Source organism: Sander lucioperca, chromosome 12 (genome assembly GCF_008315115.2).
Source record: "Sander lucioperca isolate FBNREF2018 chromosome 12, SLUC_FBN_1.2, whole genome shotgun sequence".
In the NCBI taxonomy this organism is placed as follows: Eukaryota; Metazoa; Chordata; class Actinopteri; order Perciformes; family Percidae; genus Sander; species Sander lucioperca.
In genome coordinates, this window is record NC_050184.1 from 8,626,244 (window position 1) to 8,647,902 (window position 21,659).

A 21,659-nucleotide genomic window follows, 5' to 3' on the forward strand; every position below is an offset into this window, starting at 1 on the left:
ATAAAAATAAAGCCAACACGACAATATTCCTGGTTTCTGGACTTTTTATTTGAGCTTGCATTTTGTTAAAATGTTTGAATACATAAAAAGTTATTTAAAAATGTCAAACTGACCAGATATCAAATTCCATTTTTTCTTTAAAAACCATTTGGTGTAAAAACTTAGGACATATTTAGAAAAACATTTGTTGTTTCCCCAAAACGTTTTTGTAGCTGTCACATAAAAAGAATGGAAAAAAAAAAACAAGTCTGCATAGATTCTGCAGGCAATCGGTGGTAATCTTGTCAAATGCATGGTGCAAGCTTGTGACGATCTTCAAGTCAAATCTTTATTGCTCAGATCTTGTTTGATGTTTCATCTTGTTGACAAAAAAACTGTGAAAAGAAAATTTGCAAATGAGTCAATTGTTCAATCTGTATGCTGCATTTTCAATCATTTGAGTTTAGTCATGTAGCATGCTGCACCATGAGTTGCCTGAAAATGTGCATCATCATCATCATCACCAGATAGCAGAAAAAGAATCCAAAGCCTAAAGCTGCTGCCCTTATGGAGAAGAGACAATAGCGAGGGCTCTATGGTGCCAGACAGTTTGCTTTATCAAATCCACTGCATTACCTCATGCTTTGGATCATCCACTAGAGCCTAAGGAGTGCAAATGACAAGCTAGCCAGCCTCATTTAGCTGGCTTAGCTATTACATTTTAATGTAATACGTTTCCTTGTAATTACTGTTGGCTCTGTCTGAATCCAGATTTATGTGAAGCTTAATGGAAATGATCAAGAAGGACTCAGATCAGCCACCACGTGGCCATAGACTCACCCGGACGATGGTAAAAGATGGTAGGTGCCGGTGGGCAGGTTCTTTCCTACTCAGCCCCACCCTGCTGAGCCTCGGGAGCGGACGTTTTCTCTGCAGTTGGGTCACCTCCTGTCTTGGCCTCCTTGGTTTCCTGGCCAGGTTTGCCTCCAGTCTGTGGGCGTCTGCGACGGTAGTTGAAGTTACGGCGGTAGCGCCGCTGGCGGGGCTGTTGGTTCTGACCACCTTCGCCGCCCTGATTCTCCTTGTCCTCCTCTCCGTCCCGCACCGGTCTGGGACGGGGTGGACCCCTGGAGTGAACAAGCAAAAAGCAGGGGGCCATATACAATCACAAATTACATAGTGACCAAGAAGTGGTGATATCATGCAAAGAATACATCCACTAAAACGAGATGCACTTCTTAAGTCACAAGACAATTGCTACTAAAAAGATGTACATAAGCAAAATTTGAATGCACAGCTGCAATTTGAGGTTAGGCTGCAATAAAAGGAGAGATTCTCTGGCCAAAACAGGTAGCATTTATTTATTCAGGTTTGTTTAAGAGGTAAATTTAAGTTGGTGGACTCAAGGCTAAAATTCAGACAGCCCAGTGCTTTTACTCTCCCATTGTTGCGGCCCTGCGTCAATGAAGCCAACATGCAAACCTTGGATTGAACCTTGGTCGGAAGCCTCTGTAGTAGCTCTGCCTCGCTGGTTTGTTGCCCTGGTCAGGACCTCCCTGGCTCTCGTCACCCTCGCCTCCCTGAAAGCAAATAGATCAAACAACTGACACGTCGCTTTTTCCAAAGCGAACACGTAGGCAATCAAACTTTTGAACATTTGTTACATAGTGTACAGTCCTTGTAATTGAAACTGGCGAGCTTGCCATTTAATGTTGAGGCTGATAGAAGAGCAACATCAGGTAGCTCCAATATAGCTGAGATTAGGAACCTATTTGAGTCAATATGCAAGATACTGGCCGGACCCCCGATACACCAAGATCTTTTGTTCGCAACCACGTGAGTGTTGAAAGGAGAGGGTGTTGTGTATGACATCAACATATCATGGGTCCCGACTGGGACTGCTGGGTGCCTGCTTCAAGATAGAAGCCCTGTGACGGCGTACCTCAGTCATCTCTCCACGTGGTGCGTTGGTGTACGGGGGCCGGCGGCCGTAGCGTCTACGTACAAAGTATGGCGGGTAGCGCCGTCTTCCAGGGTAAGTGGGCCTTCGCTGCTGTTGTGGCGCATCTCCTTCAGGGGCACTTTCTCCCCCATCTCGGCTGCTTTTGTCACGACCTCCGCTGCCTCCGCTGCTTGGCTCACCCTCTCCGTCGCTCTGGTAGTTCTCTGGATATTCTCCACCACGGGGAGGGCCCCTTCTTCTGGGATAGCGCCTATAGCGGTTCCTGTCAGCTGCGTACTTACTTCCTTGGACTGCAATGCCTCCTGGGCCAGTGACATTTGCCGCCTCTGCTCCCTTTAAATAAAAAAATTAAATAAAAAAGGATGTGTATTTTTTTAATAGCTGCCAACTAAAATCTGAACGTTGGACCTGAATTACCAACCAAAGCACATCTTACCTTCTCTCCCTCAACTACATCAAACTCCACAGTTTCTCCATCTCCAACACTGCGAAGGTATTTCCTCGGGTTGTTCTTTTTGATGGCTGTCTAAAATCATGAATAGTGCATATGTGAGATTTTTTTTTAATTCATCATAATTTAAAAATAAAGAAAATAACACTACCTTCAACTTACCTGGTGTACAAAAACGTCCTCTTTCGTATCATTCCTAAAAACAAAAAATAAACCCTGTTATTTCTAGATAGCAGTACGTTGCTGAGCCACAGAATGCAACAATGTATCTGCAAACAGATTGCAATTCTTGTAAGTACTGCGTGTAACAACAGCACGGAGACAAGCAGACAAATCGTCTGGTCAGCTTTGTAAGCAAATCAAAGCCATAATAGGATTGGGAATGTTCCTTCACACACACACACAGATGATATCAGGGTCTTTAGGAAGCAGGATGGGGGTGGAGTCCACTTACCTATTGATAAAACCATATCCATTCCTGACGTTGAACCATTTGACTGTACCCAAGACTTTTGTTGCTGCAATGACACACAATAAAACAAAATCATTAACCAAGTTTAAACTTGAGCCTTTTCAAAGTTACACTGATAAGATAACATACTGAGTGAGTATAGATGAAAAGCTTTCAACCAGCTTGTCCATGTTTAACAAGACCTTTACCACGAGAAACATTAAGGGAATCAAATAAGGACAGATGAAGAAAAACTAACCATGGCCAGATAATGTGGAAGTTATATTTAACTCCCAACTGTCACTCTGTGCCAGCTGCACTTGGTGTGAGGTATGAACCAGGAGCATTATGACCCAGTAATGACTGCGCCATTTCTCATGCAGAACTCGATCAGTGCCTCTGTCTTACAGAGCTCCTGTAGTATGGCATATTAAAGACTGATCTAGTAATAATACTACTACGCTGTGATCACTGACATTTTGAGCCGCACTGCTCAGTACTTGAGCATTCACACGTGGTTATGTCGCACCCGGATACGTTAGCAAGCAGCGATCACAGCTGGCTTATTAGCATAGTAGCTAACGGGGTCTCAACCATGTGGTTGGATTAAAGCCAGCAAGCGGAAACTACCCTAGCACATTAGATAGCATAGCTATATTAAGACCAAACCGTATGCAAAAAATGTGTCGTCGTTACAATATTTTTCATCGAACAAATAACTAGCTAGCTAGCTAGCTAAATTGCGAAAGAAATCCGTGGAATCATTCGGCGGACATTTTGGGTTGCCCCTTCAGCCATGTAAATAGCTACCCTAGCTTCGTTAGCAAACGAGCTACCGTTGCTGTTAAGTGGCTAGGCCCTTCATTTTGAGTAAAATCCGACAACCATTGATAGTTGTATTCGGATTGATGTAGCTATATACCAACCTTGCTATGATCGTTTTAACAACTATATTGGGCACGAGTCTGTGGAGGTGTTTCGACTATTTTTGAAAAAAAAAAAAAAAAAAAACTACTAACGCGGAACCAACCCCTTTCGTGTGAACAAAGAGACGGCCAACAGCTAACGTTAGCTTGTTTTCCACGATAGTAGTCGTGGCCGGCTAAGTGAGCAGTATGAAATAACGTCGTGTTCCACCGTGACGTGTGGTTAAACTGTTAAAACGTTATAGGTAACGTTCTAACGTCTCGACGTCAACTAATATTGTCGAATTACTTAAAGATGTGTGAAGAGTGGCACTAACGTTACCGTAGAAACACGAATCCTGAGGCAACCCCAGCGATCGTGCATGTGACGGAAAGTCGGCAACATGGTATTTTTGCGGCGGCTTTCGGAAGGTAGCTAGTAGGCCGATGAACAGGAGAGATTAGCCGGTTGAAATTGAAGGATTAGCTACATTTGCCAATCATATATTCTGATTGGAAGTAATTGTCGCTTGGAGAAACAGTTCATAGTTAACAACTGATATAAAACAATTTACCAGGCAGTTAGTTGTAAAGCTAGCTATGATGACCCATATTCCAACTGACATTTTGAAATGTGTGTTGCTAACGTTAGCTAACGTCTGGACTAAACGTTTCGCTTCTTGGCAGCAAAGGGACATGTATTTCACCCGTCAATACCAGATTTAAACACTAATTTAAACAGTAATATCACCTGTTATACATAAGCGGCAGGGATGTCAGACAGTTAACGTTGCTATTAGCAGAAGTAACCTTTATTTGGTTATGTCAATTTCAAATAACGTTAACGTTGTTCTAAGCAAGTTAATGGCATTATCAGATTGTTAACGTTATTCAACGGTTAACTAGCGTTTGCAACCGCCGCTTTTGCGCATCGCCTCTTCTATGACCCAAACCACGTTAGCTAGCTAGCTAACTACTGTTAGCTCATTTCCAGTAGTCTTACCGATGACCTTCTTATCCCCCGCGGAAGATGCGGCTGCCGGGCTGGATGGGCTCTCCACATCGTCAGCAGGCTGCGGCGGTTGTTGTGTCTCGGCCTCGCTGCTCATGGTTACTCCTGGTTGGTATTGGCTTCTGCCGGCGGCGGCTCTCTGCTGTGTTTCCCGGTGCTAGATGGTAACCTGGGCCGGCGGTGGTGGGGGCTGCTGCCTTCGGGCTCTCTGCTTTCCTCTTTCCGCTCCCGTTGCCGATCGAACTGGGCAGAATGAGATACTGAGCCGGGGAATGTTCCTGGTCGGGGGTCCGCCCAACTAGTCTTCGAATTGGTTGGAATCTGTAGCGAAACATAAAACGCGTTCCTATTGGCTGAGACAACTGCCTATTTCGGTTGAGGGAAGAGTTTGCTAAAAGTGATTGGCTAAAGGAGAAAGGTACCTGTCCATCCTCACCGCCCCATAGTGATGTCAAAGCCAGACAGATAACCGTGACACTTGAATTCAATTTTATACATCGGTACATTAACCTTTATGACAAAAACGTGAACGCACACAGTTATATTTTAAAGAATAATATTTTGTAGCCCCTGAGTAAGATATTGACTTATTGATTATGTATCACAGGCAACGTTATGTTTTATATTTAATTTACTTTTTTCATACATCATTGGATAGATATGTATTTTTTTCGGTCTGTTCACAATGTTTAACGTAGGATAATAATATAAACCCGTGACACTTTTGGACTGTCTGCTTGGTTGTGTCTTCATTTAACGGATTTTAACAAAATGTACAGATAGGCTACAGCAAAACATGGTAGCTATAATTATTATACCATTCCTGCATTAAACGGAGCCATACATTTTCTGAAAAGACACAGCACGGCTTTAAAATTATCTCAATGTTCAATCTTCATGTTCAGTCGCCTTGAAACTTGAAACTATTTTCATTTTGGTCTCACAAACCTGGAATATAATTGTCATTTTGTAAATGGGCTTGCCTGAGGTTGAATGAAGAATGATTTGTATGGCTGACATCACTAATAACGAAATATAAAATGCCTTTAGACATCGCACACTGTCTGTAGCCCCATGTGCACCGAGTGCAGACCTGTGGAAATGTATTGAGGGACCACTTACCGAAATTTAACGAAGGATTAGGAAAGACTCGATATTTTATTTAGGCCTACATAACATGATGTAAATGTTATATTTATCATTTTTACTGCATTGTCAGTTGCTAGTGTCTCTTAAACATACATTGGAAGATTAGGAGAGAGCTAATTTGAGGGTGCTGTAGGCCTACAGAACATAATTATTCTCACCAGCATACAGTACACAACCTGTCAGCAGAACTGGACAGGGAGGACGTTTAAAATGTATTGTGCCTTACTTTTCTGTACATTATTCTTAGATACATTTTTTAAATGTTATGATGTAATAATACTATTTGCTTCTTCTCTCATATTACCCTGGCCAATAAACTGGTTAAATGCAGAGCGCAGAGCTGACATGACACCGACCAAGTGTGAAACAAGACAACCCCCACCGCAGCCCCCCTATTGTCATGTTAATGCTCCACTGGCACTGTTTATGAGCACTGGCTGATGTGGGAAGAGCTCGCTGTTTAATGGCTGAGCCCCGTTCTCCCACACAAAGATGGGCTTTATCACTGACCTCAGAAGAGATCCCCCCCCAAAGAAAAAATCTTTTGTGCCAAGGGAACGAGGTCCAAGGCCGAAGAGGTAGAGTGTGGATGGGGGAGGGGGTCTGATGGTTTGGATTTGTATGGATGGCTGGGATAAGAGGTAACCATAAGTTCAGCAGAGGATTGCTTGGCACTTGGGTTTGTGCCTTTCACCATAGTGTTTCCCTCCTTTGCTTCATGGCGATGAAGTTGATTGTATTACCCAGAATCACGTCAGAGTCCAAATTTACATCTCTGCACAACTCAACAAACATGAAGAGGGGGAAATAAGCTCATAAACGCTGCCATATTACACTTGGTATAGTGTTCTTCTAAAGTAGTATTAAATGCAGAGTTGAAATCAGAGCGATTTCAAAACATTGGTATGCAACTATAGCTTTTTTAAATAGGCATTAAAATGGACCTGACAGACCACAGATTTTTGTAACTCACTTGTAGTTCGTCTTACATTGCTACCGTTAGTATTGTAATACATATATATTTTTTGGGAAGCTGGTAGCAATTAAAATAGCTTGTTACTACAGTGAACTTAAAGTCAAAACTAATTACACATTCATACTTTAAATAGTATATCATTTTTTACTACTTCTTACTTAATATTGGAAATATAACAACCCAACGATTAAAAGTCTGATGCCATTTACAAATGTAAACCGTTTTTTTTTTTCAAAACAAAAAAGATCTACTCCAAAGGTTTATAAAAATGTAAAACAATTTATTGATCATTAATGATACACAGCAGGACTGAAATAGGAATGAGGAATTTTCTCCAGGCTTCAAAAAGTCACATTTTCTCATTTGTCTATAACAGGATACACAAATTGTCTCCATTTGGACTCAGAAAATCAACAACAGTGTTGAACATGAAGTTTTGCTAAATTAATTTGAAAACAGACCAAAATGATGTACTGCTGAACTTTATAATGCCATTCAATGTGCATTATAGGAGAAGGCATCCATACAGGAAAAAAATATCAATATGTATTATGTATACAGAGGTTGAGTAGTTCTTGCATGGTGTTGTGAGAAAGATGGATTACATCTCTCCACACTGTGCAATGAGGATGGGGAGCTTGGGCTTGTTGTTGGGTCCAGTAGGAACATTCTGTTGACAGGAAGGAGCACAAATGTAATCAGATCAGATTAATAATAAGCAAGATTAATGTACTGCAAGTGTCAATGATTGGGTTTCAGTCACAGGCTGAATGCCTGTTTTGAAATATGTATGTCTGAAGTTTTGAAACGTTAAACTGTGGAGATGAAAATGTTCAGGACAGTGAACGTTAAAAAGGAAAAACAAGCTTTTAACAAATATTGTAAAATACGTACGTAGTTCTCTTTAAAAATTGATTTGAGAAATGAGTGAAAATAATTTGGGAAAGTTACGAGTCAGTACACAAAGTAGTCACTTTAAACATGTTGGACAATTGTTCATCACCCAGTGGTGAGTGACATATTCATATTCTTATTTTCATCAATATCTGTGGTCTGTCACAATTCTAGCCATTGACACCAAAATATTAATATTACAATAGGTTTTTACCTCAATTTTTCTCATGATCAGCAAACCATCGACCACTTTTCCTGAAACAGTAGTGAACAAGACAGTTTAACTCTGGCACATAGACAAATTTAAGTAGCACTCTAAATGAAATATGAATGCACAATAAATATCATAGCCTTACTCACCAAAAACGACATGCTTTCCATCTAACCAGTCACATTTAACGCAGGTAATGAAAAACTGACAGCCATTTGTCCCTGGCCCACTGTTTGCCTGAGTAAGACAGACATTATTAAGGAAGAATGGCAGTTTTAAAAATCTGTTTATCTATATTGGTTAGGGTCAATCCACTTTGAGTGGATTAATCAAATCTTAATTAACTTGTTATTTTATACAGCACAATATAGGATATACATTTTTTTTGCAGGAATTACAAAACCTGAATGAAGTTAAAGAAAAGAGACCCTTTCCTGATCTAAGCATTGAGCTACATACATACCATGGCCAGAAGACCAGGTGCACTGTGCTTCATTTTGAAGTTTTCATCTGCAAATGGACCTCTGTAAATGCTGCAGATCCCAGTTCCATCCCCCTTCACAAAGAGACAAAAACAGTAAATGACAGGGCTCACAAAGTAGAAAGAGAAAGCTATACAAGTTTAGATGTGCTGTAATTCACAACAAGACCACCAGGGACCACCAGAGATTACTGTTGCTTTCCATACTTCTCCACTTAAATTTGCATTTCACCTTTTTATCAATTCAGGTGAGGTTTAGCACTCAAAGAAAGCACTTTTTGCTTTTTCATGCATGTACTTACATTTACAAAGTCCCCTCCTTGTATCATAAAGTCTTTGATCACCCTGCCAATTAACAATGAAAACATCAGTACAGTCAAATTTGCTAAGGTAATACAAAAAGCAGATTTTGGTAGGTAGTATGACTGGCAAGACATGCTGATACAGTGCCAATAAAAAGTATTTACATTTTTCTGTTGATTACATGTTGTAAAACAAAAAAACACAAAAGGAGGTTGAACAGTTTTTATCAACAATATAGTTCCTATAAAACACTGCAAGTTAATTTAATCCTGGACTTTTCAATTGCATAGAGATCAGTTAAATTCTTCAAATTTAAATCTTTAAATGTCCCACTGATGACCCAGACTCTGATTTGATAATTTATAATAATTTAAAATATTTGCTCAAACTGTCAATATATCCTGACAGTAGTACAAGAATCAAGTGTGAGAAATCACACCCTCTGTCTCTCTGTTGCACGACTAAAACAACAATTTATTTTTTAAGATTATTTTTTGGGGCATTTTCGGCCTATATTTTGACGGAACAGCTGAAATCATGAAAGGGGAGAGAGAGGGGGGAACGACATGCAGCAAAGGGCCACAGGTCGAAGTAGAACCCGGGACCGCTGCGTTGAGGAGTAAACCTCTATATATGGGCGCCCGCTCTACCAACTGAGCTATCCAGGCACCCACGACTAAAATAACTTTTGAATGTACACGTTCCACCAAAAAAAGTTCCTTTTGCAGCGGCTCCGCTCCGTGTTGAGCTTAGCACGGCACAAGATGATTGTGATTGGTTTAAAGAAATGCCATTAAACCAGAGCACGTTTTTTTCCCATCCCAGAATGCTGTGTGGACAAGCCAGACCCTCCTCCCCAGCGCTTTGGAGAAGGGTCTGGCAAAGCGAGACTAGAGAAGAGGAGTGTCGAACGCAGTGTCAATGACTGCTCGTGAACTCCGATCAAACTTTCAAACTAGGCAGTACTGACCAAATATGAATCAAGATTCAGTTTGGGCTTTGCCTGATTCTAGCCTAAAATGTCTTCAGAAACATATTTTAGTGTACTGTTTAGCTGTAAAATGAGGTATAGTTTTGGCTCAACTTGGTCACAAAGTCTCATTTTATTTATATTTGATCAGCGCTGCCTAGTTTGACAGTTTGATCACAAGCAGTCATTGACACTGCGTTGGAAACTTGCTATTAGGAGCACTAGGAGGAGACAGAGGAAAATTACATTTTCACAGAATATCTGTTTCATGTGCTACAGTCAGGATACAGTGACAGTTTGAGCAAATATGACAAAATGTTATTTTTTTTAAATAAAACGTATCTATAGAACCTTTAATGTATGTATTCTAGATAGTGTATATGAATGAACACGATATAAAACGTAACATACTACCCTTAAAGGTGTAGTTTAATATGATTGTAGGCACTTTGATGCTACCGATGGGATTTGCTGTAGGCTCATGGGTCTACCCTCATGAGCCAACATTAGGTGCCTATCTTGGATTTCAAAAGGTCAGCACAACTAGAATCACTTTCATTTCAAAAACAAACTTTGAATGGCTCATTCAAGTTCTATTATTTCATTGTGGGTCCAGTTCATAATTATGAGTAACTATGCGTCTAGAACTATAAATATTAAGACATAAACAGTCTGAATGCCAAGGCTGACTGTGGCTACACACAAGGCTGTTCCAGGAGACAACCAGGTTAAATAACAACAACTCTAAAAGCCATGTGTGGGTTTCTACATTAAATAATAAAAAAAAGATTAATAAACAACATCCAAGTATATTGTGAGCTATAAAAAAAAAAAATCAAGCCACCACGTTGTGTACCTGTGGAATGTGCAACCTTTGAAACCAATAGGGACTCCATCCTTTCTGTAAGAAGTTTGAGAACAAAATGAAAGTGGCAGTAAAGACAATCATGCTGTACTATACTACAAGATTTTACTTCTGTGTTCAGGGTTTAGGAATTGAGCTTCTGACAGCAGGTTATGGAACAGTTTGTACTGACACTCAAAGTGCGGTTTTGGCTGATAATTGGCAAATGTTAAGTGTTAGCTATGACATCATCTTGAAAGAATGCAGAGCATCTGGACAGCGAGAGTTTTTCTTAGTGCACATATGCATTTGAATTTAACAGATATGACCAAGTAATGATCTTTCCTTTCATCCTGCTGCGCTCCTGCCACAGCAATACTCTCCCTGTCCTGGCTCTTTGTCATGCACATGCACCCATATAAATACCCTTTAGAGACCAGATAAAACATATATGTGGCAAAATAATCAGGTTTCTTGTTGTTTCTCCTTAGCCCTTATTCTAAGGGAAGTCATGTCATGTGAAGTCGTGTTTGTGTACCATCAAAGAATATAGCCCTTCACAGCCTTACCTGAACTCTCCAGTGCAGAACTGCCTGTAACAGATAATAAGAGTGTAAGTAACATCTTCGTTGTTGACATACTGTATATACCTGGGATCTCGCTTTTCTCTCAAACGTTTGAAAACAGCCCATGTGATGCAGACTCTCTCCTTACCGGAAATTCTCTGCCGTCTTTGGAACCACATCGGCAAACAGCTCGATCTTCATCCGTCCGACATCCTGACAAACAGTTGAGAAAACTTTGGGTAAACACACAAAACAAAGAGATAATACGACAGACAGAAACATATACAACTTAAAAGATTGGACAAACAGTTTGGCCTCATAGAGCAGGGAAGTGAGATCCGATCACAAGTGGTCACTCAAGATGCATTTTTGGAGCCAGGTGTAAACACACTTATTAAGAGCTGTCCACTTGTGATTGATTCACTCAGATCCGATTTTATTACCAAGTGAAAATGGGGCCTGTATCCAGATGGCCTCATCTGGACTAACCAGTTAGTGCACTAAGAGACATTGAATAACTGGTATAGGATATATCCTCCTTGTGTGTGAGAACAAACATTGTGCTGTTGTCAAAAGAGCGTTTTTTGTCCCTGTGACATTACTGCACAACTCTCGCTTCGGTCAACGCAGACGACTCACAGTAAAACAATCAGCCATTAGATCTCCTGTCAAAAACAATAGCAGGTAAAACAGCCTAACCATTGTCTACATTTTAATGAATGCATTTGTTAAACTACTTTTGTTGTGATGCTGGAATAAGGGCGTCAAATTTAAAATGATTTCTAAAGATCACTTTGGATTTCTTTAAAGGCAGGGTTGAAAAGCTAGCAAGACTTGAAAGTAGTATCTCCTCAGGGGCTCCGTCTAACCCCTCCCCTAACACTGTAGAGAAGATGATAAGAATGCACTGAACTGATTTAGTTACAAGGCCAAGGGTTTCGCTTAACTATTATATTCAAGAGTACAAACTCCAGGAACACTGTGACAGCCACATCTACCACACCTTCTTTAACTCCCCTGCAGCTACCTCATACCTAGGAGGCCATGCGTAGAAGGCGACACTTTTGTATGTCATCAAATTACATTTTTAGGCAAATGTTCTGAGCCAATTGATATTGTAAAAATAAATTATTATATTTCTGATGAAATATGAAAATTACATGTTTTACTCATTGAGGAATTATTGCATTCCTTTTAACTTGTACTCCTAAGCTACTGCATTTAAGTATTTCTGCATACATAAAAGAAACTGACTGTGTTGCATTTAAAAGCTTTTGTAGTATGGTAGGTGTGGTACAAGAGCTGTTTTTGTTACAGTCAGGTTAGGCAAGTATTCCTAGGAAGCAACCTTAGGGCTCTTACATTCCACAAGTGATTATGTTTCCTTCTATACAGTACTTTTGGTAATTGTAGTTTGTATAGATCCGGTGCAGGTGAACAAAACCAGCCACAGAGGGTGGTTTCAACTAACAATTCGCTTACATTTCCAGTCTGGGTTACCTGTTACAGGAAATGCAAATCGGCATAACAAGAGGCAGCCACCTTTGGGGAATATGCGAGGGAAAACAAGCAGGCTTCCTTGTAGACACAGAAGGTGTGTCCCATCATTTGTTTGCATTGAAAATAGGAAGGGTGAGCTATAAGCTAAAAAGAGCTGCCTCAAAGAGAACTGCTGCACCTAACATACATCTCAGAAACAAGTGATGATAAAGGATGCAGGGCCTCTGACAGGCTATCTACTGAAACTCAATGAACTAGGACAAACCTGAGGTACAGACGGCTTTTTATTTTCTATTTATTTTACTTGTTGAGTTAATGCTACATTCTTTAAATGGCAGAAAGTGTGTGTGTGTGTGTGTGTGTGTGTGTGTGTGTGTGTGTGTGTGTGTGTGTGTGTGAGTGAGAGAGAATTAATACTATTGCTGTCTTAACAAGGTCTTAACATGAAAACGAGAACTAAAGTGTGTATCAAAACTGCAGTGATAGAAGTCAATATTAATGCATTTTGCAGGGGAACGGACTAATAAAAAATCATGTGTAATTGTCAGTAACCAGTCAAGCCTTGATGATTTATTACTGTCCGACTGGTTTTGGATTTTTCTGCTTTGGCAGAAATGTGGAAAACAAATATGGAGGTGTGTTTGACAACATTATGAAAAGGAACTTTAGACCTTTTTGTTAAAGAGTAAGTTCCCTTTTGTTTAAAGCTATAGTGCGTAGTTTCTGTCTCCCCCATGAGGAATTCTAAGTAATGACAACAATTCTGTCGGTGAATTAAGGGTTTACTGTATTTCAACCAGAGGTATGATTGTTGGAACAGTCGAAAGACAAACCAAGGAGTTTTTGATTTTATTTTGTTTCTGTTGACTTTTAAGGAAGTGTGTTTTACAATGATAAAATTGCTGTTCATTTAAATAGAGTCTACTAGGTTTGGCAAAAGCAATTTCGGGGCTGTTTCATGTTAAACAAAAAGGATCTTACTCTTTAACAAAAAGGTCAACCTTTGTAGGGATCCTTTCCATAATGTTGTCTGACACTATAGAATAATAATCTGAGCACGTCAGTGGCAAAACAAGCACTTTTAGTGGACGTTAATTAAAGGTGTGCAATTGCTCATTAACATTACATTGCAGCTTGTTTTCCTGCTGCCGACTGCCGACAGCAGCCTTGCTTAATACTGAACCAACTGCAAAAATAGTTGATTCCATCAGTCACTTAAAAAAAGAGCAGAGACACTATTTAATGCAGCAAAGGTCATTATATTTAGTAGGACTGTTATAAAAGCTGTCTAGAGCTGCAAAGATTAATCGATTATTCATCAACTATTAAATCAAATCGGCAACTATGTTAATAATTACTCAGTTTGAGTAATTCTTTTATGAAAAAAAAGATTGCAGCTTCTTAAATGTGAAAAATTTCCAGTTTCTTTACGCCTCTGTGACAGTATACTGAATATATTTGAGTTGTGGACAAAAGACATTTGAAGACGTCATATTGGGACATTTTATAGACCAGACCACTAATTGATTAATCAAGAAAATAATCGACAGATTAATCAACAATGACAATAATTGTTCGTTGCAACCTTAAAGCGGTTATCTAAATGATTATGAGATTAGAAAACCCTGGTACCTACTCAACCATCTTTTGCTACTTCATGCGTGACCAGCCAAAGGTGGACTCATGCATCCACATTATTAATTGTAGTCTGTCATTTGTATAGCCAAAAATTCTAACAAATATTATCTTGTCTATCACAGGATTTCCTGCATCATCTTGATTCTAAACTGAGCACTGTTGCAATAACAGGAATGCTGCCCGAGTCAGCAGCGTGTCTGGAAACTAGCTATACCGTCAAAATGCTGGCAGTAGTCAAGCAATGGGAGGTGGCGTCTGGCTGTCGTACAGACAACACTGACAAGTATCTGATGCTTGTGCTTTTCAAGTTGGGAATGGACGCAGTGGTCCTTTACTTATGCTACCGGAAGCGGAATACCTCCTTTTTAAGCATGTGCAGCCTGTCCATCATCTTGGCTGATTTGGTGATGGTGTTTTTTATAGCAAGCGTGTTGTTTCTTGGGCCTGAAAGGTATCTTGCGTCACTCTGCTTCTTCTTGGCCAATGCCTCAGCGACATATGGAGCACTGCCGCTGCCCATTATGTGTCTAGGTTTATTGGATTACTGTTTAGAAGATACCTCCCTTGGCAACCAGAGCGCCTTGTGCAAATTCCTAAGGAATGTGGTTTTGACATTGCTGGTGTGGATGCTAGCTGTTATTAACCCCTTTGGTTCTGTCAACTCTGATCTGATAGAAGTGGATTATAAGAAAGGGATAACGTTTATAGTGTGTGAAGTAGAGGAGTCTACACTGCTTACCTACATGATTGTGGGGCTTTTCACAGTGGTAATTTGTATAATGCTGCCCTTTTGGTCAATGATTCCCCAGTGGATGGAAAAGGCTGAGAGGTTATCTGATGCGAGCAAAGAACGAGTCAACCCGAGCAAGATGTTGTTTACCTCAACCAACTTCACAGAGACAAAAATTGGCAAGGAGAATTACCTGGAGGAGAATTACCTGGAGGAGACAATCCATCCGTGCCCACCTCTGTGGGCAAGCCTTACACTGAGCTTTGGTACATTTTGGATGCCTTATCTCACTGTGTCTGTGGCCTGTCTGATCTTTGGCTTTGGAGTTCCTGCCTACATCGCTGTTAACGTTCTGTGGTTGGAGTGCACCAACAGTTTGCTGATGGGTTTGGTGTTCTGGACAAAGAGCAATGGGCAAGGACCATACAGCCAGCTTCCAGAAAACGTGTGCATGTGGCACGTTTACTGGCATTTGAGCAAAGGAACAGGACAGCAGCAACTCCCTATAGCTGTGCTTAACCCATCAAAAGGGAAGAGAAAAACTCTTCTCGATGTGTAATAGAAAAAGAGGCCAACAATACACGTGTTACATCACAGACAGCAAGTGAAAACCATGATATGAGAAATGTAATAAAGACTTAGCATTTGTGAAGTTCACCTGTGTACATTTATTCTGTGTTAGATGCTTATGTATGTTTGTAATACAGCCCTTTTCTAAAAGATAATTTTAGACTTGAGGGAAATGCTACATGACTCATTATTACTTATATCTATTCTCTTTTGACGGGGTTTTTTTAAGATTATTTTTTGGCATTTTAGGCCAATTGGATAGGACAGCTAAGACATGAAAGTGGAGAGAGAGGGGGAATGACATGCAGCAAAGGCCTGCGGGTTGGAATTGAACCCGCGGCCACTGCGTCGAGGACTGGGCCTCTGTACATGGGCGCACTCTCTGCCAGGTGAGCTAAATAATTGTTAATTTCTTATACTGCATTGTAACTTTTATTTTATTTTTTATTTTCTGCTCTTTAATGTTTTATGTAAAGCACCTTGAATTGCCCTGTTGCTGAAATGTGATATATAAACATTTGTCTTGCCTTACCCAGGCACCCACCCCTTTTGACTTTCTATCCCAAACTGGTATAAATTCTTCTCAATAAATATCGCTAAACACTCTGTCATTTTTCTTTCACTGAACCATGTATTTTTCTACCCTTTGTTTAAAAGCATAAATTACTAGGGCTGTCAAAATAACGCGTTAATTTCGATTAATTAATCTGAGAAAAAATAACGCGCAGATTAATCCATTCCATATTGACGTTTGCATACAGACGAAAATCTGGTGCCACTGATATGTCTGCGCTTCTCTCTGATGCTCTGAAACAGACATTACAGGCAACACAAACACCGCTGCACGTGATGCTAGTTAACGCTATACTCGACAGCAGCTAACGTTAGCCTACTGCTAGCTAGTAGCTGGATTAAACACGGTTAAAATCCTGACAGCTAACGCTAAACGGTGTAAAGTGTGACTGTGTTTTACTGTAGAGGATTCAACACCGGGATGTAACAATCTGCAGCTGCTGACGGAGAAACAACACAGACGGTGCGTTCAATGAAACTGGTAGGTGGTAATGAAACTACAGCCTCGTGGTGCATTTGAAGTTATTGTAAATGTCCTTTTCCTATCTGGTTGTTGTTTTTGTCGTTCAACAGCAATTTACTAGTGAAATAAGTTATTGTTATTCATTATTATTAAATCATTTAATTTTGACCATATGGCCTTAGCAATAAACAAGCCGTTCTTTAATGTCACCAACTGTTGACTGTTTAGTACCCTTTTACCCTTTAAGGACACCAATTTTCTTTGTGAATGAATAATGTATCCCAAATAAATAAATGTTCTTCCTTAAAATACAGGGGGCATAAGTATACACACCCCTATGTTAAATTCCCATAGAGGCAGGCAGATTTTAGTTACAAGTTATTTCATGGATCCAGGATACTATGCATCCTGATAAAGTTCCCTTGGACTTTGGAATTTAAATAGTCCCATATCATCAAATACCCAGAGATTGGCATGGGGTACTTTCCATAAAACATCTCTCAATGCAAATCAAACCAGCTATTAGGCTAACGGAAATAAAACCGGCTATTCATGTAACAACAGGGAGAGGACACCTCAAAGGTTTTTTCCCTTATATTTAGCTGGGGGGAAATAACTGATGAATATACTCTGTTACATTCATGTTTACAGTGTGCATGGAATTTATCACTTAATTATCTTTATAGTTTCTAGATTTTAGAGTCCACTTTCTTCAGTGTCTTTCTTTTCTATGTCCATATATACGAGGGAGCAAAGCATATAATATGTAAAGAAGGAAACTCGGCCTCTGTAAAAAAAATAAAAATAAAAATAAAAAACGCGAGAAAAAGCGTGGCAGATAATAGCGGACCGACTGAGTGATATATCTAAAAATATACATTTATGAACTACTGCTCTTAACTGAAACCATCAGTGTTGCCAAGTCCGCTTATTATAAGCGACTTTGGGCTTGTTTTTCTGTAAAGTCGCTTACAAATATTGGTAGTCGCGGGTCACGTTTTTTTTGGGCTTGTTTCTAAAGTGGTTGCTTATTTGGGCTTATTCCTAGCTCCATAATAAGTTGTCAAGCAGATATTTTCTAAACGTAGGAGTTTGCCTTACCCGTTCCCTCTGTCCCTCCCCTTTGCCTCTACACACAGGAGACAGCAAAGTTTTTTCCCGCCCACATCCTGCTTCTAATTGGCTCTGACCCAGATGGCAACGAGTACTAGCCAATCAGAGGCAGAGCAGGGCAATCGTTTTTTTTTCTGTTTAGGAAAATGTCAGTGAGTGATGAGAAAGATAATGGTGGTGTTATTCTTCATATATATGAGGCTAAAGTGTTAAGAGTCTTAAGAAAAATGTTTTAGACCAAGCCTCATCCTCACATGTTTAAATGGTTTTGACTGGAATTGTTTTTAAACCAGTTTAGTTTATTTAAGTCTTTTCTAACTCACTCATTTGTTTATCAGAGCAGGAGCCACTTTATTGCTACGCACTAAGATTGTTAATAATTTCTTCTGTTTCTGGGTTATAGTTATTTAAAAATGGGATCTTCTGCAGTCCCTGCAATAATAAATAACGAATTTGTGAATTCAGGATATTTATTTGTGTGTGCAAATTTTAATTAGGCTATCAGAGGTTTACTGTGTATATAATGTACTTGGTACATCAGTCTATATTTGATATCCCATCAGTTTTCTAATGTTAAATAATGTTAAAAGGTGGTTTAACTAATTCTTGTGATCATTGTCCTGAAGCTCAGGGGGGAGAAAAATAAATAAACTACCGTATGTAGAGTTTTGCAAAACTGCGCAAAGTTTACCAATCTGTCCACATGGATGTAAATTGACAATCTGTACCCACAGTTTAAAATCCGTCCCCACGGATTGTAAAACCGTGCACACAGTTTATTTATTTTTCTCTTCCAGGAACCTAGGGGGGCTCCGTAGAAAAAGTTGCTTGTTTTGGGCTTGTTTTCACAGGCCTGGTTGCTTATTTGTCTCGCAACATCTGGCAACACTGGAAACCATTCAATGAGTCACTTGTCATTTGCAAAAACGAACAGTTGTACACTTTGCATTAAAAGCGAGCAGTGGAAGTTAATATGACTTAGGTCATTTATATTTTAGCCCATGAGCGAGAGAGGGAGAAACAGAGTGAAAGAGATATTTATGCATCATATTCTAGCGTTGTAGAAAATTGATCTTCATGGTAAATTTCCTGAGTAACATTATCTTCTGCTTACTTTTAAGGCAAAGAGTACAACTGTTAATTTGTGCAAATGATTAGTAGCCTAATCCTTGAATGGAATGATTATGACGGTTTCAATTCAGAGCAGTGGTCAGTTAATGTACATATGGCTGCTTACGCATTCAGTCGGTCCGCGATCGTCTGCCACGCTTTCTCTCATTGTTTCATTACAGCAACCGTGTTTCTTTTCTTTTTTATACAAATAATGTGTTTCACGTTATCATACTTCCATAAGAAGCCGCTGCTCACTCTGTGTAAATTATGTACAACGCGTATTCTCCATTTTAGCATCAGTAAATCTGTGATCGACCTCGCAGTCTGTTAAAGAAAGCCGTGAACACGCATCTATCCAAATTCTTTCATCCTGGCTCGACCTAGTTGCTCCTCCTCAGCCTGGCTTGGCCTTCATGAAACGCACCAAGCCAGGATGCACAGATTAGACTAGGTCAAGCCTCGCTTTATCCGTTATCCTGGATTCATAAATTCTGCTTTTGTGAAACAGCCCCTGGGTGACAAATGTGGGGTTGTTTGCTCATGTTGTGATGCCATCACTGTCGATTAAAAAATCTGATCAGATCACACCCACACAGTGCGGATGAAGCAGATTAGCTACATTTATTAAGGACGTCCTTCAGAACTTGGAACTTTTGTATCTTTTTTTAAGTCATGAGTGTTTCAGGGTATAGAGAAGTACTAACTTTGATGAAAACTAAGTTTTTAGTGTCAATATGAGAGTGAGAGCAAGTTTTAAAAAGGGTTTGTCGTAGGGGACTGGAGAGGAAGTGACATGCTGTTTTAACTATGCTTTGTTCACTTTGGCCTATGTTGTATGTCATTTATTGTTCAAATTTAAATAAAAAAAGTTGAAAGACTTCAAGAGTCAAAAGGGTCTTGCAGGCCGAAGATGGACTCACTTGCGAGTTTTGGTGGTGGGCAAACCAGGTTTGCCGATTTTAATTTGAAAAAGAACCAAGTATCCACAAAAATCTTCACACTGCCCATATTAACTCACAGAAAAAAAGCATGTGCTGCAAACATTCACTGACATTCATATTTCTTCACATACTATTTTTTTAAATAACAAAAAAGGACCATTTGTGCGGATATTCTCAAGGCAAAGCAAGTAATACATTTTCACTGCAGAGGCCTGATTATTACACCTTAACAAGGTTCTCCTTTTCCACATTGAGCGCTACAACACCCCATCAGAGGAAGACTATCACCAAACATGAGCAGAAGTCAAGGTAGAGTACCCAATAGAGGAAGTGAATCTAAAAAATACTGCTGCTTTTATAGGGCAGCATACAGCAGCATAAATGGTAGAAAATTAGACAGTAGTGTGTGGGTTTAGTAATAACAGATGTAGGTATTGTGAAGCACGCTGTATGCTGCTGCCAATGTGTTTTGGAGATTAAAGTGTCACCTGCCCAAAGCTAATATTCTACCAATAACTAAAGATTACAGTCTAAATATTCTGAAACAAATACAAATCATAATCAATCTACGAAGATTTTTCATTTCATTTTTCATATGCAGTCCACCTTTTTGGCCAATAGTAGGAGGATACATGGTACTCTGAAAGGGCTACAGTCGTATACTACAATGCTACATGCACGTAAAGAGTAACTTCGGGTTTCTTTAACTTGGACTCGATTTTCCTGGGTTTTTTTGTAAGTGACTGATGTGAATAAACAATCTTTGAAACTGATCCAGTATTAAAGCAAAACAAGCTGCAATGTAATGTTAATGGGCAACTGCGCAACTCCACAAAATGTGCTGTTTTTACCAATGACATGCTCAGATTATTGTTCCAAGTGTCTGACACCATTATGCAAAGGATCCCTACAAAGGTCGACCTTTTTGTTTTTTGAAATAAAAAAGGAACAAAAATACAGGCTTTACTAATAACTATGTGTATAGGCATATACCAGCAACAATAATGAAAAACAAATCCTCCGATTTATCATAAAAAAATTAAAAAAAAACGTGAGCTGCTTAATTAGAAATAGTAATCCTGTTTACCCATATATATTTACAAACTTGTTTGTTTTGTGACATCTAAGCCGCAGCAGTCATTCCACCACCCTTCTTTAATAAAAAAAAAACAGTCACTCCACCAGCACCACCTGCTTGTCCCCTGTAGCCACCTCGACCTACTAACGTTATAAGATGCTTAACGTTAACGTTACCAGAATATAAACCGTGAGAGAAATGCAGAATCTGCACGTGTGTGTATCAGATGTGTATTAAAAGGAAGACGTGTTAATACCGCAAACGTAGTTCACTGGATCACAACTTTTAACCAAAACACGACATTATAGTGACGATATGGTAACGTTAACGTTAGTTAGCTTGCGAAGTACAGTCAGTGTTAGCTAAACTCTTTCTTCTACTAACCTGCCCTCCGATGGTTATGTCGAAGAAGACAATCGGGTTGTTGGGATTTGTTGATTGCACAGACATTGCGATAGCCTCCTCGCTCTTTAAAACTAAATAAAATGCTATTATTTGCCAGATAACACGCGAACCATTTGAACGTCCAGCATATGCGCAGTTACAACCTACGGTGGCTATGGAGAGACATGTTACGGCTCGCAGTTAGGGACAAAACACTGCCAACGCGAGAAAGCGCGATAGTATCCTCTTATATACGGTCTATGGTGCAGTCTAGTTGTAACATCACTTTAATAGTTTAGATGTAGAAAAACAACAAACATTAACTGTAATAGGGAACGTAACTTCGTGAGTACTTGTGCTGTAACACTTACGGTATAGAGCCAGTACTTTATTGCAGAAGA

The 21,659-nt window shown here is 39.7% G+C and overlaps 3 protein-coding genes across 8 annotated transcripts; 1 reads left to right on the forward strand and 2 right to left on the reverse strand.

Moving 5' to 3' along the window:
• Nucleotides 1-26: 26 nt before the first annotated feature.
• Nucleotides 27-5,027, reverse strand: ybx1 (Y box binding protein 1). Of its 4 annotated transcripts, none has more exons than XM_031286917.2 (8): nt 4,753-5,027; nt 2,848-2,911; nt 2,556-2,589; nt 2,379-2,468; nt 1,922-2,275; nt 1,462-1,559; nt 820-1,106; nt 27-374 (listed from the first exon to the last, which is right to left on the reverse strand). In XM_031286917.2, exons 1-7 carry the CDS (start codon nt 4,856-4,858, stop codon nt 866-868), a joined length of 987 nt encoding a protein of 328 aa, XP_031142777.1. In that variant the 5' UTR covers nt 4,859-5,027; the 3' UTR covers nt 27-374; nt 820-865. The 4 variants fall into 4 exon arrangements, with proteins under 4 accessions (XP_031142777.1, XP_031142778.1, XP_031142779.1 ...); XM_031286918.2 differs by having other exon boundaries at nt 1,474-1,559; nt 4,753-5,026; XM_031286919.2 differs by having other exon boundaries at nt 1,985-2,275; nt 4,753-5,025.
• Nucleotides 5,028-7,215: 2,188 nt separating this feature from the next.
• On the reverse strand, nt 7,216-21,472 carry ppih (peptidylprolyl isomerase H (cyclophilin H)). The gene is made up of 9 exons (XM_031286923.2): nt 21,259-21,472; nt 11,304-11,368; nt 11,159-11,182; nt 10,602-10,646; nt 8,775-8,817; nt 8,455-8,547; nt 8,141-8,228; nt 7,995-8,035; nt 7,216-7,556 (listed from the first exon to the last, which is right to left on the reverse strand). The coding sequence occupies exons 1-9, from the start codon at nt 21,322-21,324 to the stop codon at nt 7,488-7,490; spliced, it is 534 nt and encodes a 177-aa protein (XP_031142783.1). The 5' UTR covers nt 21,325-21,472; the 3' UTR covers nt 7,216-7,487.
• si:dkeyp-100a1.6 lies at nt 12,810-15,889 on the forward strand. Of its 3 annotated transcripts, XR_004899057.1 has the most exons (3): nt 12,810-12,925; nt 14,416-15,700; nt 15,823-15,889. XR_004899057.1 is itself a non-coding variant. In XM_036008328.1 (2 exons), exon 2 carries the CDS (start codon nt 14,467-14,469, stop codon nt 15,580-15,582), a length of 1,116 nt encoding a protein of 371 aa, XP_035864221.1. In that variant the 5' UTR covers nt 12,810-12,925; nt 14,411-14,466; the 3' UTR covers nt 15,583-15,881. The 3 variants fall into 3 exon arrangements, 2 of the variants coding, with proteins under 2 accessions (XP_035864221.1, XP_031142775.1); XM_036008328.1 differs by having other exon boundaries at nt 14,411-15,881; XM_031286915.2 differs by having other exon boundaries at nt 14,416-15,881.
• Nucleotides 21,473-21,659: the final 187 nt, after the last annotated feature.

Excerpts from the sequence above, each read along its gene's own strand:
- ybx1 (XM_031286917.2), bottom strand. The coding sequence starts at position 4,858 with ATGAGCAGCGAGGCCGAGACACAACAACCGCCGCAGCCTGCTGACGAT. Across the intron at positions 2,469-2,555 it reads AGGACGTTTTTGTACACCAG|ACAGCCATCAAAAAGAACAA; the intron begins GTAAGTTGAAGG and ends TCATGATTTTAG. Across the intron at positions 1,107-1,461 it reads CGACCAAGGTTCAATCCAAG|GGGTCCACCCCGTCCCAGAC; the intron begins GTTTGCATGTTG and ends TGTTCACTCCAG.
- si:dkeyp-100a1.6 (XM_036008328.1), top strand. The coding sequence starts at position 14,467 with ATGCTGCCCGAGTCAGCAGCGTGTCTGGAAACTAGCTATACCGTCAAA.
- ppih (XM_031286923.2), bottom strand. The coding sequence starts at position 21,324 with ATGTCTGTGCAATCAACAAATCCCAACAACCCGATTGTCTTCTTCGAC. Across the intron at positions 11,183-11,303 it reads AAGACGGCAGAGAATTTCCG|GCAGTTCTGCACTGGAGAGT; the intron begins GTAAGGAGAGAG and ends TATCTGTTACAG. Across the intron at positions 8,036-8,140 it reads TGGAAAGCATGTCGTTTTTG|GAAAAGTGGTCGATGGTTTG; the intron begins GTGAGTAAGGCT and ends CTACTGTTTCAG.